Source organism: Lissotriton helveticus, chromosome 10 (assembly GCF_964261635.1).
Source record: "Lissotriton helveticus chromosome 10, aLisHel1.1, whole genome shotgun sequence".
NCBI classification, from domain to species: Eukaryota; Metazoa; Chordata; class Amphibia; order Caudata; family Salamandridae; genus Lissotriton; species Lissotriton helveticus.
This window is the reverse complement of record NC_136071.1, coordinates 1,131,031,154-1,131,045,815: the sequence shown is the minus strand read 5'-3', so window position 1 is coordinate 1,131,045,815 and position 14,662 is coordinate 1,131,031,154. Positions and strand designations below refer to the sequence as shown.

The window sequence follows — 14,662 nt, the reverse complement described above, 5'->3', positions numbered from 1 at the left end:
CATATTGACTTTGCCAATGTTTGTTTTCCTATTGAGCCGGGCAGCACATTAGCACCAGGACCTTTAATCATAGCTTTAGCCGTACGTTGTGTGAACACTAGCACTGTGTGCTCCGTACCGTCGTATAGCCTCTCCCAAAATAAACATCTACTGTGGGTAAATGCAAAATCATAGCGGGTCGTAAAAAATAACCCTACCAAGATGGCCGCTAAATTTTTATCGTGCTTTCTCTATACCTTAGCGTTCCAGACTCTTTGCGAGTAACTAAGCCCGGAAGTAATTTTAGTACAAACTACAATGCCCAGCAGGCCTGAGTCCTGAAACAGTGTCGCGTCGTTATGATGACGGTGCAGCGTGGGTTACATATTGGGTGTGTTATTGCAGCTCAGCAAGTCTCCTTTAGGCGCTCGCCGTTTGAAACAGCAGAGCTGGGACTGACCTTCACTAGATACTCGCTGCTGCTCTGCACCGCGCACTCCAGACCATGTCTGCTCCTTTGAAGGTCTGCATCGTGGGCTCAGGAAATTGGTGAGTGATGGTGGAGCAAACTAGCCCCAGCACTGGGTGCAGAGGTAGTAAATGGAGCCCTGATGGCAGCCTTCGGAGCATAAAACATAATTGCCAATCCTCACTTACGTCTGATGTTTTTCAACAATTCAAATTGATTTCCTTACCTTAAATAAACTCTAGAGACTGGATGTCAAAGACTTTTAGCATTTGAGTTTGTTTATAGTTTATTATTATTATTTTTTTTTACTTTTAGATAAACTAGGCCTGGGCGAAATTCTAATCCCCTGCATAATTGGCGTAATTTTGGTAATTTCACGTATTGGAATTTTTGCTAAATTGCCAAAATTATGCCATTATGCCACTTCTGGAGTTGTTTGCTACCTGCTGCAAAGCGCTTCAACTCTTTGTCAGGGGTAGGAAGCGCTATGTAAATGTTATTTACAAAAATATTGTGTCATTTCGGATGTACATTTTTTCTTTAGCTGTACCGTTGGAGTAATTTCTAAACATGAGTGGCATTTTAGATTGATTTTTTTATTTTTTATTTATGTAATTAAAAAAAAAAAAATTGTACCCAAGTAGATCGTTTGGGTAATTTTTGAGTGTGAAACTACAAATCCAAACGCGTGCGGCAATTTTTTGAACATCCGCATCAGCTCCTTTAATACGGGGATTCCAGCGACATTTGAGACTTACTTTCATGGTTGCATATGTGATGAGGATGGTGATTCCCCATGATGTACATGCTCATCTATAGTTGAACTAAGATTTACAGTGTCCTTCTTTTCTAGCTTCTAAAGTAAAAATTAAAAACTATGAAAGATTAATTTTACAGCCTTTGTTTCCTCAGTTTTTTTCTGACCTTATTGGTTATCAACTACACATATATCAGGATTTTGGCACCTTATTTCAGGATTTTAAAAAGTAACTTTTGCTTAACAAAACTTTTGGGCATGTTCGTTTTAGAAGTAAAATACGACTTGGACCACGCTTTGATGCGCAGACTGGATGACAACAGCAGTTCATTAGTGTTGTGACTTAGCATGACTGTTGTCTGGTCACTGTGCATCTTGAAATCTGCCTCTGTCCTCCTTGGGAGGTATACAGGGATCTGACATACAGTAACTGGGGACAGAGTTAGTAACTCTTGCTCCTTGTGAAGCACATGTTTTATGCAACTTACCTCTGTGTCTGCTGTCTGATGTAAACATCTTTAGATGAATCTGCCTGCCTCCAGTCATCAATTCAGTTTCAAAGTTTGACAGATCGAAAACAAGTTTAATCGTCAAGAATATTAACAAGCATTGGAAATGCAATAGGGCTCGCATTAGGAAAGTTTGAGCTATTGGTGTTATAAATAATATTTTTTTATTTGTGTTATTTTTTCAAATAGTTAAATTAATAGCTTTGTCATTTACAATGCCAATAGTTATAACTTTCGCAAATGTGACACCTATAGCATTTGTAATGCAACATGTTTTGTATTTACTTGACTTAGATGTATTGATATTACAAATAACAATGCTTTAAATTTTTTAAAATAATTAATACTTAAATAATGTATTTAATTTGTAATGGCAATAGCTTACATTTTTGTAAATAACTTTTGTGAAGATTATGTTCAGTGTTTTGTATTGTGGCGAAAATCCAAGAACAGAAGTGAAATATTAACATCTTTTTGTGATTTGTAATAAAGCTTGAAAACAGCTTGAAACATTGAAAGAACATATTTGAACCAGTGATGCTGTGGTTGCGCTGAGTGATGCTGTGGTGGCGCTGAGTGATGCTGTGGTGGCGCTGAGTGATGCTGTGGTGGCGCTGAGTGATGCTGTGGTGGCGCTGAGTGATGCTGTGGTGGCGCTGAGTGATGCTGTGGTGGCGCTGAGTGATGCTGTGGTGGCGCTGAGTGATGCTGTGGTGGCGCTGAGTGATGCTGTGGTGGCGCTGAGTGATGCTGTGGTGGCGCTGAGTGATGCTGTGGTGGCGCTGAGTGATGCTGTGGTGGCGCTGAGTGATGCTGTGGTGTTGCTGAGTGATGCTGTGGTGTTGCTGAGCGATGCTGTGGTGTTGCTGAGCGATGCTGAGTGATGATGTGGTGATGGTGAGTGGTGCTGAGTGATGCTGTGGTGCTGAGTGATGCTGTGGTGTTGCTGAGTGATGCTGTGGTGGCGCTGAGTGATGCTGTGGTGGCGCTGAGTGATGCTGTGGTGGCGCTGAGTGATGCTGTGGTGGCGCTGAGTGATGCTGTGGTGGCGCTGAGTGATGCTGTGGTGGCGCTGAGTGATGCTGTGGTGGCGCTGAGTGATGCTGTGGTGGCGCTGAGTGATGCTGTGGTGGCGCTGAGTGATGCTGTGGTGGCGCTGAGTGATGCTGTGGTGGCGCTGAGTGATGCTGTGGTGTTGCTGAGTGATGCTGTGGTGTTGCTGAGTGATGCTGTGGTGTTGCTGAGCGATGCTGTGGTGTTGCTGAGCGATGCTGAGTGATGATGTGGTGATGGTGAGTGGTGCTGAGTGGTGCTGAGTGATGCTGTGGTGTTGCTGAGTGATGCTGTGGTGTTGCTGAGTGATGCTGTGGTGTTGCTGAGTGATGCTGTGGTGTTGCTGAGTGATGCTGTGGTGTTGCTGAGTGATGCTGTGGTGGCGCTGAGTGATGCTGTGGTGGCGCTGAGTGATGCTGTGGTGGCGCTGAGTGATGCTGTGGTGGCGCTGAGTGATGCTGTGGTGGCGCTGAGTGATGCTGTGGTGGCGCTGAGTGATGCTGTGGTGGCGCTGAGTGATGCTGTGGTGGCGCTGAGTGATGCTGTGGTGGCGCTGAGTGATGCTGTGGTGGCGCTGAGTGATGCTGTGGTGGCGCTGAGTGATGCTGTGGTGGCGCTGAGTGATGCTGTGGTGGCGCTGAGTGATGCTGTGGTGTTGCTGAGTGATGCTGTGGTGTTGCTGAGTGATGCTGTGGTGTTGCTGAGCGATGCTGAGTGATGATGTGGTGATGGTGAGTGGTGCTGAGTGGTGTTGAGTGATGCTGTGGTGTTGCTGAGTGATGCTGTGGTGTTGCTGAGTGATGCTGTGGTGTTGCTGAGTGATGCTGTGGTGTTGCTGAGTGATGCTGTGGTGTTGCTGAGTGATGCTGTGGTGTTGCTGAGTGATGCTGTGGTGTTGCTGAGTGATGCTGTGGTGTTGCTGAGTGATGCTGTGGTGTTGCTGAGTGATGCTGTGGTGTTGCTGAGTGATGCTGTGGTGTTGCTGAGTGATGCTGTGGTGTTGCTGAGTGATGCTGTGGTCGTGCTGAGTGGTGCTGTGGTGGTTCTGTGGTGGCGCTGAGTGGTGCTGGGGTGGTGCTGAGTGGGAGATGGGGTGTGGGTGCAGAGTGTGTGAGGGTGCAGAGGGTGCAGTGTGTGAGTGGGTGCAGAGTGTGTGTGGGCGCAGCAATGGTAGTTGTACAGAGTAGGAAACCTTTGAAAGTGCATAGGAAAGGCTCCGTGTGAATGTAAAATGTTTAACGTAATGCGTGCGAGACAGGAAGTCTGTGGCTGAGATGCAACCACTTTGTGATGCTGCTATGTTTTGTTATGCTATGCTATGTTTTGTTTTGCTATCCTATGCTTTGTTTTGTTGTGTTTTATTATGCTATGTTTTGTTTTGCTATGTTTTGTTTTGCTATGCTATGTTTTGTTTTGCTATGCTATGTTTTGTTATGCTATGCTATACTTTGTTATGCTATGTTTTGTTATGCTTTGCTATGTTTTGTTGTGTTTTGTTATGCTATGCTATATGTATTGTTTTGTTATACTATGCTTTGCTATGTTTTGTTTTGCTATGCTATGTTTTGTTTTGCTATGCTATGTTTTGTTATGCTATGCTATACTTTGTTATGCTATGTTTTGTTATGCTTTGCTATGTTTTGTTGTGTTTTGTTATGCTATGCTATATGTATTGTTTTGTTATACTATGCTTTGCTATGTTTTGTAATGCTATGCTATGTTTTGTTATGCTATGCTTTGTTTTTTTATGTTATGCTATGTTTTGTTATGTTATACTATGCTTTGTTCTGCTATATTTTGTTGTGTTTTGTTATGCTATGCTATGTTTTGTTATACTATTCTATGTTTTGCTATCCTGGTGTGTGGTTGTGTGTGGTTGTGTGTGTGGGGGGTTGTGTGTGTGTGTGTGGGGGGTTGTGTGTGTGTGTGTGTGGGGGGTTGTGTGTTTGTGTGTGGGGGGTTGTGTGTTTGTGTGTGGGGAGTTGTGGTTGTGTGTGTGTGGGGTTGTGTGTTTTGTGTGTGGGGAGTTGTGGGGTGTGTGAGTGGGCAGTGTGTGTGTGGGGTGGGTGAGTGGGCAGTGTGTGAGTGGGCAGTGTGTGAGTGGGCAGTGTGTGAGTGGGCAGTGTGTGAGTGGGCAGTGTGTGAGGGGGCAGTGTGTGAGGGGGCAGTGTGTGAGGGGGCAGTGTGTGAGGGGGCAGTGTGTGAGGGGGCAGTGTGTGAGGGGGCAGTGTGTGAGGGGGCAGTGTGTGAGGGGGCAGTGTGTGAGGGGGCAGTGTGTGAGTGGGTTGTGTGTGTGGGTGTGGTTGTGTGGGTATGTGTGTGTTTTGTTATGCTATGCTATGTTTTGGTATACTATGCTATGTTTTGCTATCCTGGTGTGTGTGTGTGTGTGGTTGTGTGTGTGTGGAAGGGTTGTTTGTGTGTGGAAGGGTTGTTTGTGTGTGGGGGGGTTGTTTGTGTGTGTGGGGGTTGTTTGTGTGTGGGGGGTTGTGGGGGGTTGTGTGTGTGTGTGGGGGGTTGTGTGTGTGTGGGGGGGGTTGTGTGTGGGGGGGGTTGTGTGTGTGTGGGGGTTGTTTGTGTGTGGGGGGTTGTGTGTGGTTGTGTGTGTGTGGGGGGGGTTGTGTGTGTGTGGGGGGGGGTTGTGTGTGTGGGGGGGGGGTTGTGTGTGTGTGGGGGGGGTTGTGTGTGTGTGGGGGGGGTGTGTGTGTGGGGGGGGTTGTGTGTGGGGGGGGTTGTGTGAGTGGGCTGTGTGTGAGTGGGCTGTGTGTGAGTGGGCAGTGTGTGAGTGGGCAGTGGGGGGGTCGTATGTGTTTGGGGTGGGTTGTGTGTGTGTGTGTGGTGTTTTGCGTGTGTGTGTGGTTGTGTGTGTGTGTCCTGTTGAGTGCCACTCACAAGGCTGGGAAGCACCACATATACTGTTGATGTCACCTTTTGACACAGTTAGAGGTGTCTGGTGAGATGTGAAGCGCTAGATGCAGTATCCCCATGCAATGTGACGCAATTGCAATAGGCTAACAGGGTGGCATGAACTGGATGTATATATTTATTTACATAGCGCCTTACTATTCCTGTCGAGATGTTGACTTGTGCTGTAAAGCACAGGTGGCTAAAAAAGCACCAAATATGCCTCTCAGGTAACTGAGATGCTAAGCACTTGATGGAGGAGTGTCCTGTAGTTCATAACCATTGAAAGTCCGACTCCACTATTTTTTGCTATTTATTTATGCCTGTCAGCTCTTGATAGCATCTGAACTATCTTAGTAGAAAGTGAGGCTGAGATTTTACACAGTAGGTCGCGTGACGTAAAGCGACATATACAAAAGTGTTGACCATATTTCGCAGGCAAAGGGTTTTTTTTGTGTAAAAAAAAATCTATAACAGCGCAGTGCTAAACCTCATTGTGACATGAAGCTCAAAACCACTATTAATGTATGCTGAATGTGCGTTTTGTAAGGCAAATGCGCGTAGCACGATCGCAAAACAAACAAAACAAGATCTTGGCATTGCTCTGTGGGGGGCGGGGGAGGGGAGCAGGGCAGCGAGCGAGTGGGAGGGAAGTGGGAGGGAAGGAGCATATGGCGAGCGGCGGGGGAGCAGCTTGAAAAGTGTTGACCATATTTCGCACGCAAAGGGTTTATTTTGTGTCAAAAATCTATACCAGCGCAGTGCTAAACCTTATTGTGACATGAAGCTCAAAACCTCTATTAATGTATGCCGAGTGTGCGTTCTGTAAGGCAAATGCGCGTAGCACGATCGCAAAACAAACAAAACAAGATCTTGGCATTGCTGTGTGGGGGGCGGGGGAGGGGAGCAGGGCAGCGAGCGAGTGGGTGGGAATGCTTTGTATAGCGTGTTATGCTCACAAACATAGGAAGCCTCATGTAGAGACGGCTTAAACAGAAGCGTGGGTGGGAGAGGCTCATTAATATGGAAAACTAGTGCGAGATGCTAACAAATGAGCCATGCATGCGAGATACTGAGTGTGATTTTACCACACACGAGAACCGTGGTGTGAGGTACTCACAAAAGTGTACAGTGTGAAACGCTCACAAACATGAGCAGGCATGATGTATAAACCCAGATAAGGCAGCGTTCGGATGTGAAGGTGCTCTGGCTGGGGTTGGGATGGGGCGGGTGGGAGGGTGAAAAAGGCGGAGCGAGTGAAAACACGGGCACAAGTATGGACTGCTCAAACGCAAAGAAAACAAGCGAGAAAAGCCAGAAACGCCAGGGGGGCGGGGAGGCAGATTGCCTTCAAGCATATGGGGAAAGCGAGGCACTACAGAAAGGCGAGCGCACGTGAATAATTAGGGGAGGACAAATGCAGACACGGCCTGGAAGAAGCTTGTGGGAGGGAGGCTGGTGGCATTGTGCACGCGCTCACGTGCACTGCATCAAATCGCCAGTTTGGTTAAGCTCTCGATAAGCCCCTATATGTCTCGCCAGCTCAATGCGCAAGTGCATGGGCAGGCGAGCCCTAAAAAACAACATTATAAATCACGACACATGACCTCTTCATAAAAAGTGTATAAAAAAGGACCTGGGATTTTTTGCCCAGCAAGAGAGGTAGTGTCATTTGCACAGCTAGTAACATAGCCTACACAATTCATTAATTTTTAAAAGGAAGAGGGTAGGGTCCAGACCACACCCCTGGCAAACACCCTTACTAACTGTGCAGATCCTAGCGTAGTTCCCTTCATGGAGGCAGACTATAAGTCTTAGTAGATTACACAGGACCCCCATACCCTGGAGACTTATCCATAGCTTGTCTCTTGGGACTAAGTCAAAAGCGGCTCGGAGGTCCACAAAGGCCACAAAAAGATCATCTTGGCTCAACCGCCACAAAAAACGACTAGACAGGCCCCCTCCCGCATTAATCTACCACCAGAATGCGGGGCTTATGTCCTTGTTCTAGTTAATGTTTCTAAATTAAGGAAGGACCAAGAGGAAACCCCTACATCCCTCAAAAATAAAACCTTACACTGGTTAATTGCAAATTGCAATTTCCCTATAGAAGGTGCAAGGGAGATTATTAATACTCAGAGGGTGGGTTGGATAGGCCCACTTAGAAAAAAGTTTGAGGGGGATTGTGTTACAATCAATTTTAAGAACCCACAATGGGCAAAGAAAACACTAGCAAGTGCCCCATCACCCTCAACTCAGGAATTCAACACCACACTCCTTCCATTAGGCTATTTTTATAGACATTTGATACCCCAAAAACAAGTTATGGTGAGTCACCCCACTACCTCTTATCAAGATCCGAATTTTGGTGCAAGGATCAAATCACCGCTCTTTCTACAAAACCAGGATTTTGGCCATTTAAATAGCCATAATAATTGGCGGAATCAGATCCCAATGTCAGTACCCCCGGGAGAGGTGTGGCGCCGCGGCCAGGGCGACTGACGCTGGAATCTGGGGACCACGGTTCGATCCCCGGCTCCGGCGGCAGGTTAGCCCAGCACCATGTGACTCTGGGCAATAGCTCGCTTAATCTTCCCGACAGCCCCCAGCGCCTAGAGACCCTTACGGGTGATTGTGCGCTTTACAAATGTGGACTTTACTTTACTTACTTTACTTCTCACTCTCCGCATCATTTTCAATTCTCAAACATGCACCAATACAATTACAGAGATAGGTCTTATCCTGCCCTCGCCCTTCATCAGTTTCAACCGATAACTGAAGTAAGGTCAACATTCAACATTCCCACGTATAATCGTTTTGAATATTTTTCCAACCTAGATGAGCAGGATTGACTGGATATAATGCCAATCCATAGCCAAGCCACAGTCCGTATACAAGAGGGATATTCAGCATTAGCGGTAGACTGTCGGGTTTTGAATGGCACATTGGAAAATATGGAATTGATGCCCGCCCATAGTAATCCCCCTGTTGTTGTTAATACTACCTTTAAAGAAGCAGGGAGTACTAGGGTAAAGCCAGGCAACCGTTGCAATATCCATGGGTTATCAATTTTAAGCTGGAATGTTGCAGGATTGGAATCTAAGCTATCGGACCCCGCATGGATTGAGATAATTAATGATGCAGATATTCTCATGTTCCAGGAAACATGGGCTGTTGGCAATTTGTATATAGAGGGCTATCACTGTTTCAGCCTAACATCGCCTAAACCGAGTTTTGGCCGAGCAGTGGGTGGCCTCTTTGTTGGGATTAAGATTCTTGCAGGCGGTACAATTAGAAACCTGCAGAATGATGGTCCTGGTAATTCCAATATTCAGATTCTCGAATATAAGTTGAAGTCAAAGACCATACTCTATTTAATTAATTTTTATAATAATGATTTTTATCATGTACCGAATAAGAATTTTTTGGCATTATCCAAGGTTTTAAGTAAATTGGAATGTTCCCTTTCAGTAGACAATAAGTCAGGTATTTTAATAAGGGGTGATTTCAATGCAAAATTAGCAGTGAGTGTTGGACCTGTTAATCAGACCTATTCTGATCCAGCAGAGCGTAGGGGTTCGGAATTGTCCAAATTACTCATTGAATTTGATCTAGATGATGCTTTGAGAATAGGACATAACCCTGATTCCCCTTATGCTCCAACGTTTATTGGTAGGTACAGTAGTTCCACCATTGACTATGTATTTACATCACCACTGTTAACAGATTGTATAGTAAAAACTTCTGTGGTACAAACACCCCTCAGTGACCACAATCCATTGGTTGTAATTTTGGATCTTGCTCCAAGTCCGATTTTTGAGAATTTAAATGGTGCAAGAGACATTACTCCATCAATTGATGGCCTTCGGTTAAAATGGAGGGGAGTGGATTGTGAGGCTATTTTAGGCAGTGTACAAACGCTATATCCACATCTGATTGACTCTTGCTTGTCTCCAAGTGATAACCATGACCAATTAATTGCCGATTTTGAAGCTTTGTGTTCAACCATCAAAACTCTTTTGTCTGTTCCATTACCCAAGGAAGGTAAAGAGCCAAGGTGGTTCGATTCATCATGTTCCTTGGCAAACAGAGAATTAAGAAAGGCTCTTTCTATTAAACCAAGGTGCAAAGCCACCGTTCAACTAGCCAGGAAAAACTACAAAGCTAAAATATCAGAACGGAAGGCCAATTTACTTTCTGATCAATGGGACTCTTTGGTAATCAGTGCAAACTTGGGTGGCAGTGGTCCATTTTGGTCAGCTGTCAGAAAAACAAGGGAAATGGGAAATAAACGTACCCAAATCAGTTGTAATATAACAAGCGCAGCATGGGAGACCCATTTTTCTAGTATTTATGCAGCCCCCCCAGAGGAGCATCCTCCTCCTACTTTTGGTCAATCAGGTGGTCTATTAATTCTAGATCATGAAGTTAGAACAGCTATAAAAGAGAGTCTGGGAAATAAGGCACCTGGACCCGATGGTCTTCCCATTGATATTATCAAATATGACGCTGATTTGTGGACACCTATATTTCTCAATATTTTTAATAGTCTTCCAAAAACAGCTATGCCGACTACATGGGCAACCAGCATTATTGTCCCAATCTATAAAAAGGGAGATAGGGTGATAATTCGCAGGGTCAGACCTATCTTCCTTTTGGACAATACTTTAAAAGTATTGGGTCGTATAATTTTCCATAGAATACTGGAATGGGCAACTGACACTGACTTTTTAGATCTGTGTCAGATGGGGTTCCGTAGTGGGGTAGGAACTGTGGAGCAATGCTTATATTTAAAATTGATAATTGACAAATATAGTGTTGCCCGCTCCTCTCCCACCTATCTTGCGTTTATGGATCTCTCATCCGCCTTTGATCTTGTTAATAGATCGAAGCTTTGGTCCCTCCTTTTAACCAATGGCCTTGATAATACTCTTGTAAATTTCTTAGCCTATCTCCATACTGACCTGAAAGCACGGGTACGTATTGGGATGGGTGGAGAGGTATCAGGAGCCATTGATATAGGGAGGGGGGTGAGACAGGGGTGCGTTTTAGCACCCCTGCTGTTCATCATCTATATTAACGGTTTATCCTCCTGCCTGAAAAAAGTTACCACAGATGTCCCAGTCATTTTAGGGAAAACACTCCCAGTGCTTTTATACGCAGACGATGCGGTGCTTATGGCCCGCACTCCTAATGCTCTTCGTCTGCCTGTACATAGTTTTGTTAAGTTCATGGAGGATCTGGACCTGAGGGTAAATTAAAAAAAATCTTTTATCATGTCCTGTGGCCCTGGCAAAAGGAAACTCAATACTATACAGCTAGGTACAGGCAAATTGGAATCTGTCCCTAAATTTCCATATTTAGGGTTGGTTTTCGCTGCGAACGGCTCGTGGAGTGGGCATTTGGCCCACGCCACGAGCAAGTTCTCGAAGGCCAACAACTCTGTTTTGAGTCTCCCCTGCCCAAAGAAAATAGGTGCCACTAAGGCTATTTTAAAGGTTTTTAAACTACAGTGCTCACCTGTTGCCACGTATGGAGCAGAGGTATGGGGATCGGGAAATAGCCTCTGCATCCAAAGGGAGGAAAATCGCTTTTGCAGGAAAGTGTTGGGCGCACCGATCTCCTCATCTAATTTTATCTGTCATAGTGAATTAAATCTTCCACACATAAGTGATTTCATTAGAGCAAGACCTGCACTTTTCTGGATTAGAATCTGGAGGAATGATGCTGCTGCTCTTACTCAAAATATTATTAAGGACTGCTTAAGTAGTGATCACGGAATGAGGATCCCATGGTTGTCCGAAGTTTTTAAATCACTAAACGAAGTTGACAGAGGCACTCTGTTTACTGATCCTACGATTATAGAATTAAAGGATAAAGTTGAGGTCAAAAATGCGCTATATGCACTTTACAATAGTGAAAGGCTAAGAAGCGAATCACAAAAATCAACTGTTATGAATTATATAGGAAATGGATTGTGTAGTCAGACTTTGCCGCCCTATCTCTCCCTGCCTATGACCAGCTGGGAGAGATCATTACTGTTTCGTTTAAGGGCAGGCACTGTAAAATTTATGTTGTCCTTTCCACTGGGGTATTGTCACAGCGCCAATTCTATTTTATGTCCCTGTGATGGTGTGAGTATTCAGGATGATTTGCACTTTTTATTTTTCTGCAAATTTTATCTTAAATTTATCAAATGGTTTTTAACTCCGTATTTTAAAAAATCCAGACCACTGACTCTTAGAGATTCATATAGTATGTTGATTGCTCTGGATAGTGATGAATTAACTTTTCGTATCAGTTCCTTTTTAAGATTGGCCATAAGAGCAAGCAACATGATGGAAAATCCCTGAATATAGTAATCAGCTTTATCTGTGTTATTATGGAAATGAAGCATATCGTTCTGAAATATATTGTATTGTCACTGTATGGAATGTAATGTCATATGTCTTATTTTATTTATCATTTGCATGTATATATATATTATTATGGTTTGTTGATGTTATGATCGGTACTTTTATGAATTTTAAGAAATTCGAATAAAGGTCTTTTGAACTTGAACTTGAACACTGCCCCATGTCAACAGTTTTCCACTTAGTTTGCAGAAAGCGGAAGACTTGATCGATTGAACTGATCAGAAGTCTAAATCCGGCTTAGAGATTGGAAATTATATGATTGTCATCTATCCAGTCCTCTAGTAGATCTAGAATATGATTACAGAAAACCTTCTGGAGGTTGTCCAAGAGGCTGATGGGGCGGTAGTTAAATTGATCGCCTGGATTTCCATTTCTGACCATTGGGACAATCTTCTCCCCCTCTGTGTAGATGGAGTCAAGGCACCAGCAGCAATTATATTAGTAATAGTATTTATATATGGAACTCAGATGCTGTTGTTGGATTTATATAGGTAACCTGGGATTTTGTCTAAGCTTGGTGCCTTTCCAAATTTAAAAGCGTTAGCTGCTAAAGCAGTTCCTTTAAGCAGGAGCTCCAGGGGAGCATATAGCATATCCCTAAAGGAGAGGGGGACAGATGCTGCTAATGGCTGTTCAGTATCAGACATGCTTGAATAGAGCTTGCCCTTCTGGGAGTACGGAGGCCCTCCCGGAGTGTGGGAGTTCCAGCTAGCACTGCTTACTAATCACCAAAACCTTCTCTGATCGTTACTTTGCGAAGCTTCAAGTAGCTCAACCCAGAGCCTGCTTTCCTAGGCTGCGTTTGCAACTTGCATTTCCCGCCTTTATATGGCTCTTAGTGCCTTGATATATTGGCAGTCCCCATTTTTAATAGCTTTTTTTTTTTAATTTCAAATTATTTTTATTGGGTTTTCAAGGAAAAGAACATTATAAATGATTATTATAATAATAATTATAATGACAATTATAACGAAATAGAAAGCAAGGAAGAACTACTAAAGAAGAAGAAAATGCCAAGAGGTTACACATTAATTGGCAGTTTTAATTGTGGTTAGGTTAGAGATACAGGTGGTCTATTTATATCACATTCTTCAGTCGGTCTAAGATAAAGTTAATACCTTTGAGTAAATTATCTTAGCTTTTCTACAGAGTTTATTAAACCATCCAGTGACTTTGTGCTTGCTTCCTGTGCTGTTAGATTTAAAAACAAAAATGACCTTGAGTCTATTAAGAATTTTAGCGTGTTCCTGAGTAACCATTCCACAGTCTCCCTAGTTTTCATACATGGCCTCCATATGTGCTGCTAGGATCGAATACAGTTCAGACAGTACAGCTGGGGAATAGTTTATAGTGTCCCATTTCACATTTCTAAAATTGTTAGTAACCTCCAACCGCTGGTCATATCTTCCAGGGAATTGGGGGGGCGCAAATACTAAACGGCTGTGGACATGGAGTAGTAGGGCTTGTGATTGCTTTCTTCCCGTACAGCCACCACATCAGTCACATGTTTCCATAATCTTAAATCTAATAAATCATAATCAATGTGGCTTGCATAAGACTCACGCCTAAATGTTGGTACAGGAGTGGCAACAGAATGCGAGTGACCATTGGAGGCCCGCAACTCATAGGCCAAGTTAATATCCAACGCCTGTAGGGCAGCTCTTGATAGTTATTTCCTACATGGAGTTTTCAGTTCTGGTATGCCCCAGAATTGATGCTCTTTAGACGATGCATCCTGTGCTACATCATTGGGCTCAAAGGTGAGATTTAGATCACCCATAATAATCATGTAGTGATAGCCCAGGAAATCCTATAGGATTTTGTTCAATGCATTCAGGATTGGAGATACAGAGCATGTCCCTACGCCTCTATTGTATATGTTGATTACATTGTTGGGAATGCCCTTATCTGGGGAGGAAACTAGCCCTTGGATGTCCCTGCAACCCAACTGGAGTTGAGTGACTGGGCATGAGAGTGATACATTTATCCATGCAAAGAGGGTGCCCAATGGCTGACCTGCTGTCAAACTGCTAGCTGGTACCCAAAAGCTCTTGTAGCCACACCTGTCAGTTGGATCTTGAGCCCAAGTCTCTTGAAAGAGGCATATTTGGTGTTTATCAATAAAGTGCCATATGCTGGATTATCCACCTTTCCGCTAATCCCTGCAATATTCCAAGTTAAGAAGCTAACTGTGTTGTCTGTGGTGGGGGTGGGGGAGGTGGCCTCACATTCCTGGTTTTTAAAGGGTGGGGCCAATAATCGATCTATCATTTCCACTTGAATGCAGTTTCCCAGTGTTTTTTCTCTCCAGCCAGTCACAGCTAACTATGCTAATGGTGAGTGAGGGAGTCTAACAATCGGGCATCTGGGTGGTTTCTTGAAGGAGTAGAGTTGGTATTGGGCTCAGTTGCCTGACAGGCAGTCCGTGGGTCAGTGAGGTCCGGGGTCCATTTTTACTGAGTCAATCAGTCTCAGCCAGAGGAGACTGGTCCTCATTCTGTGGGGGGGACATACCGCCTGTAGTTCACTCTCGTATCATTCCTATGGTAAGCCCTCCTCCTCGCTTGGATAAATA

The 14,662-nt window shown here is 44.2% G+C and overlaps 1 protein-coding gene across 1 annotated transcript in view; it reads left to right on the top strand.

The window, feature by feature from the left end:
• The first annotated feature begins 319 nt into the window (after nt 1–319).
• GPD1L (glycerol-3-phosphate dehydrogenase 1 like) overlaps nt 320–14,662 on the top strand; it is a 179,564-nt gene continuing 165,221 nt past the window's right edge. The window contains exon 1 of the mRNA XM_078663935.1: nt 320–528. Within this exon, the coding sequence (XP_078520061.1) occupies nt 485–528 (44 nt within the window). The 5' untranslated portion in view covers nt 320–484. The remainder of the gene's footprint in view (nt 529–14,662) is intronic.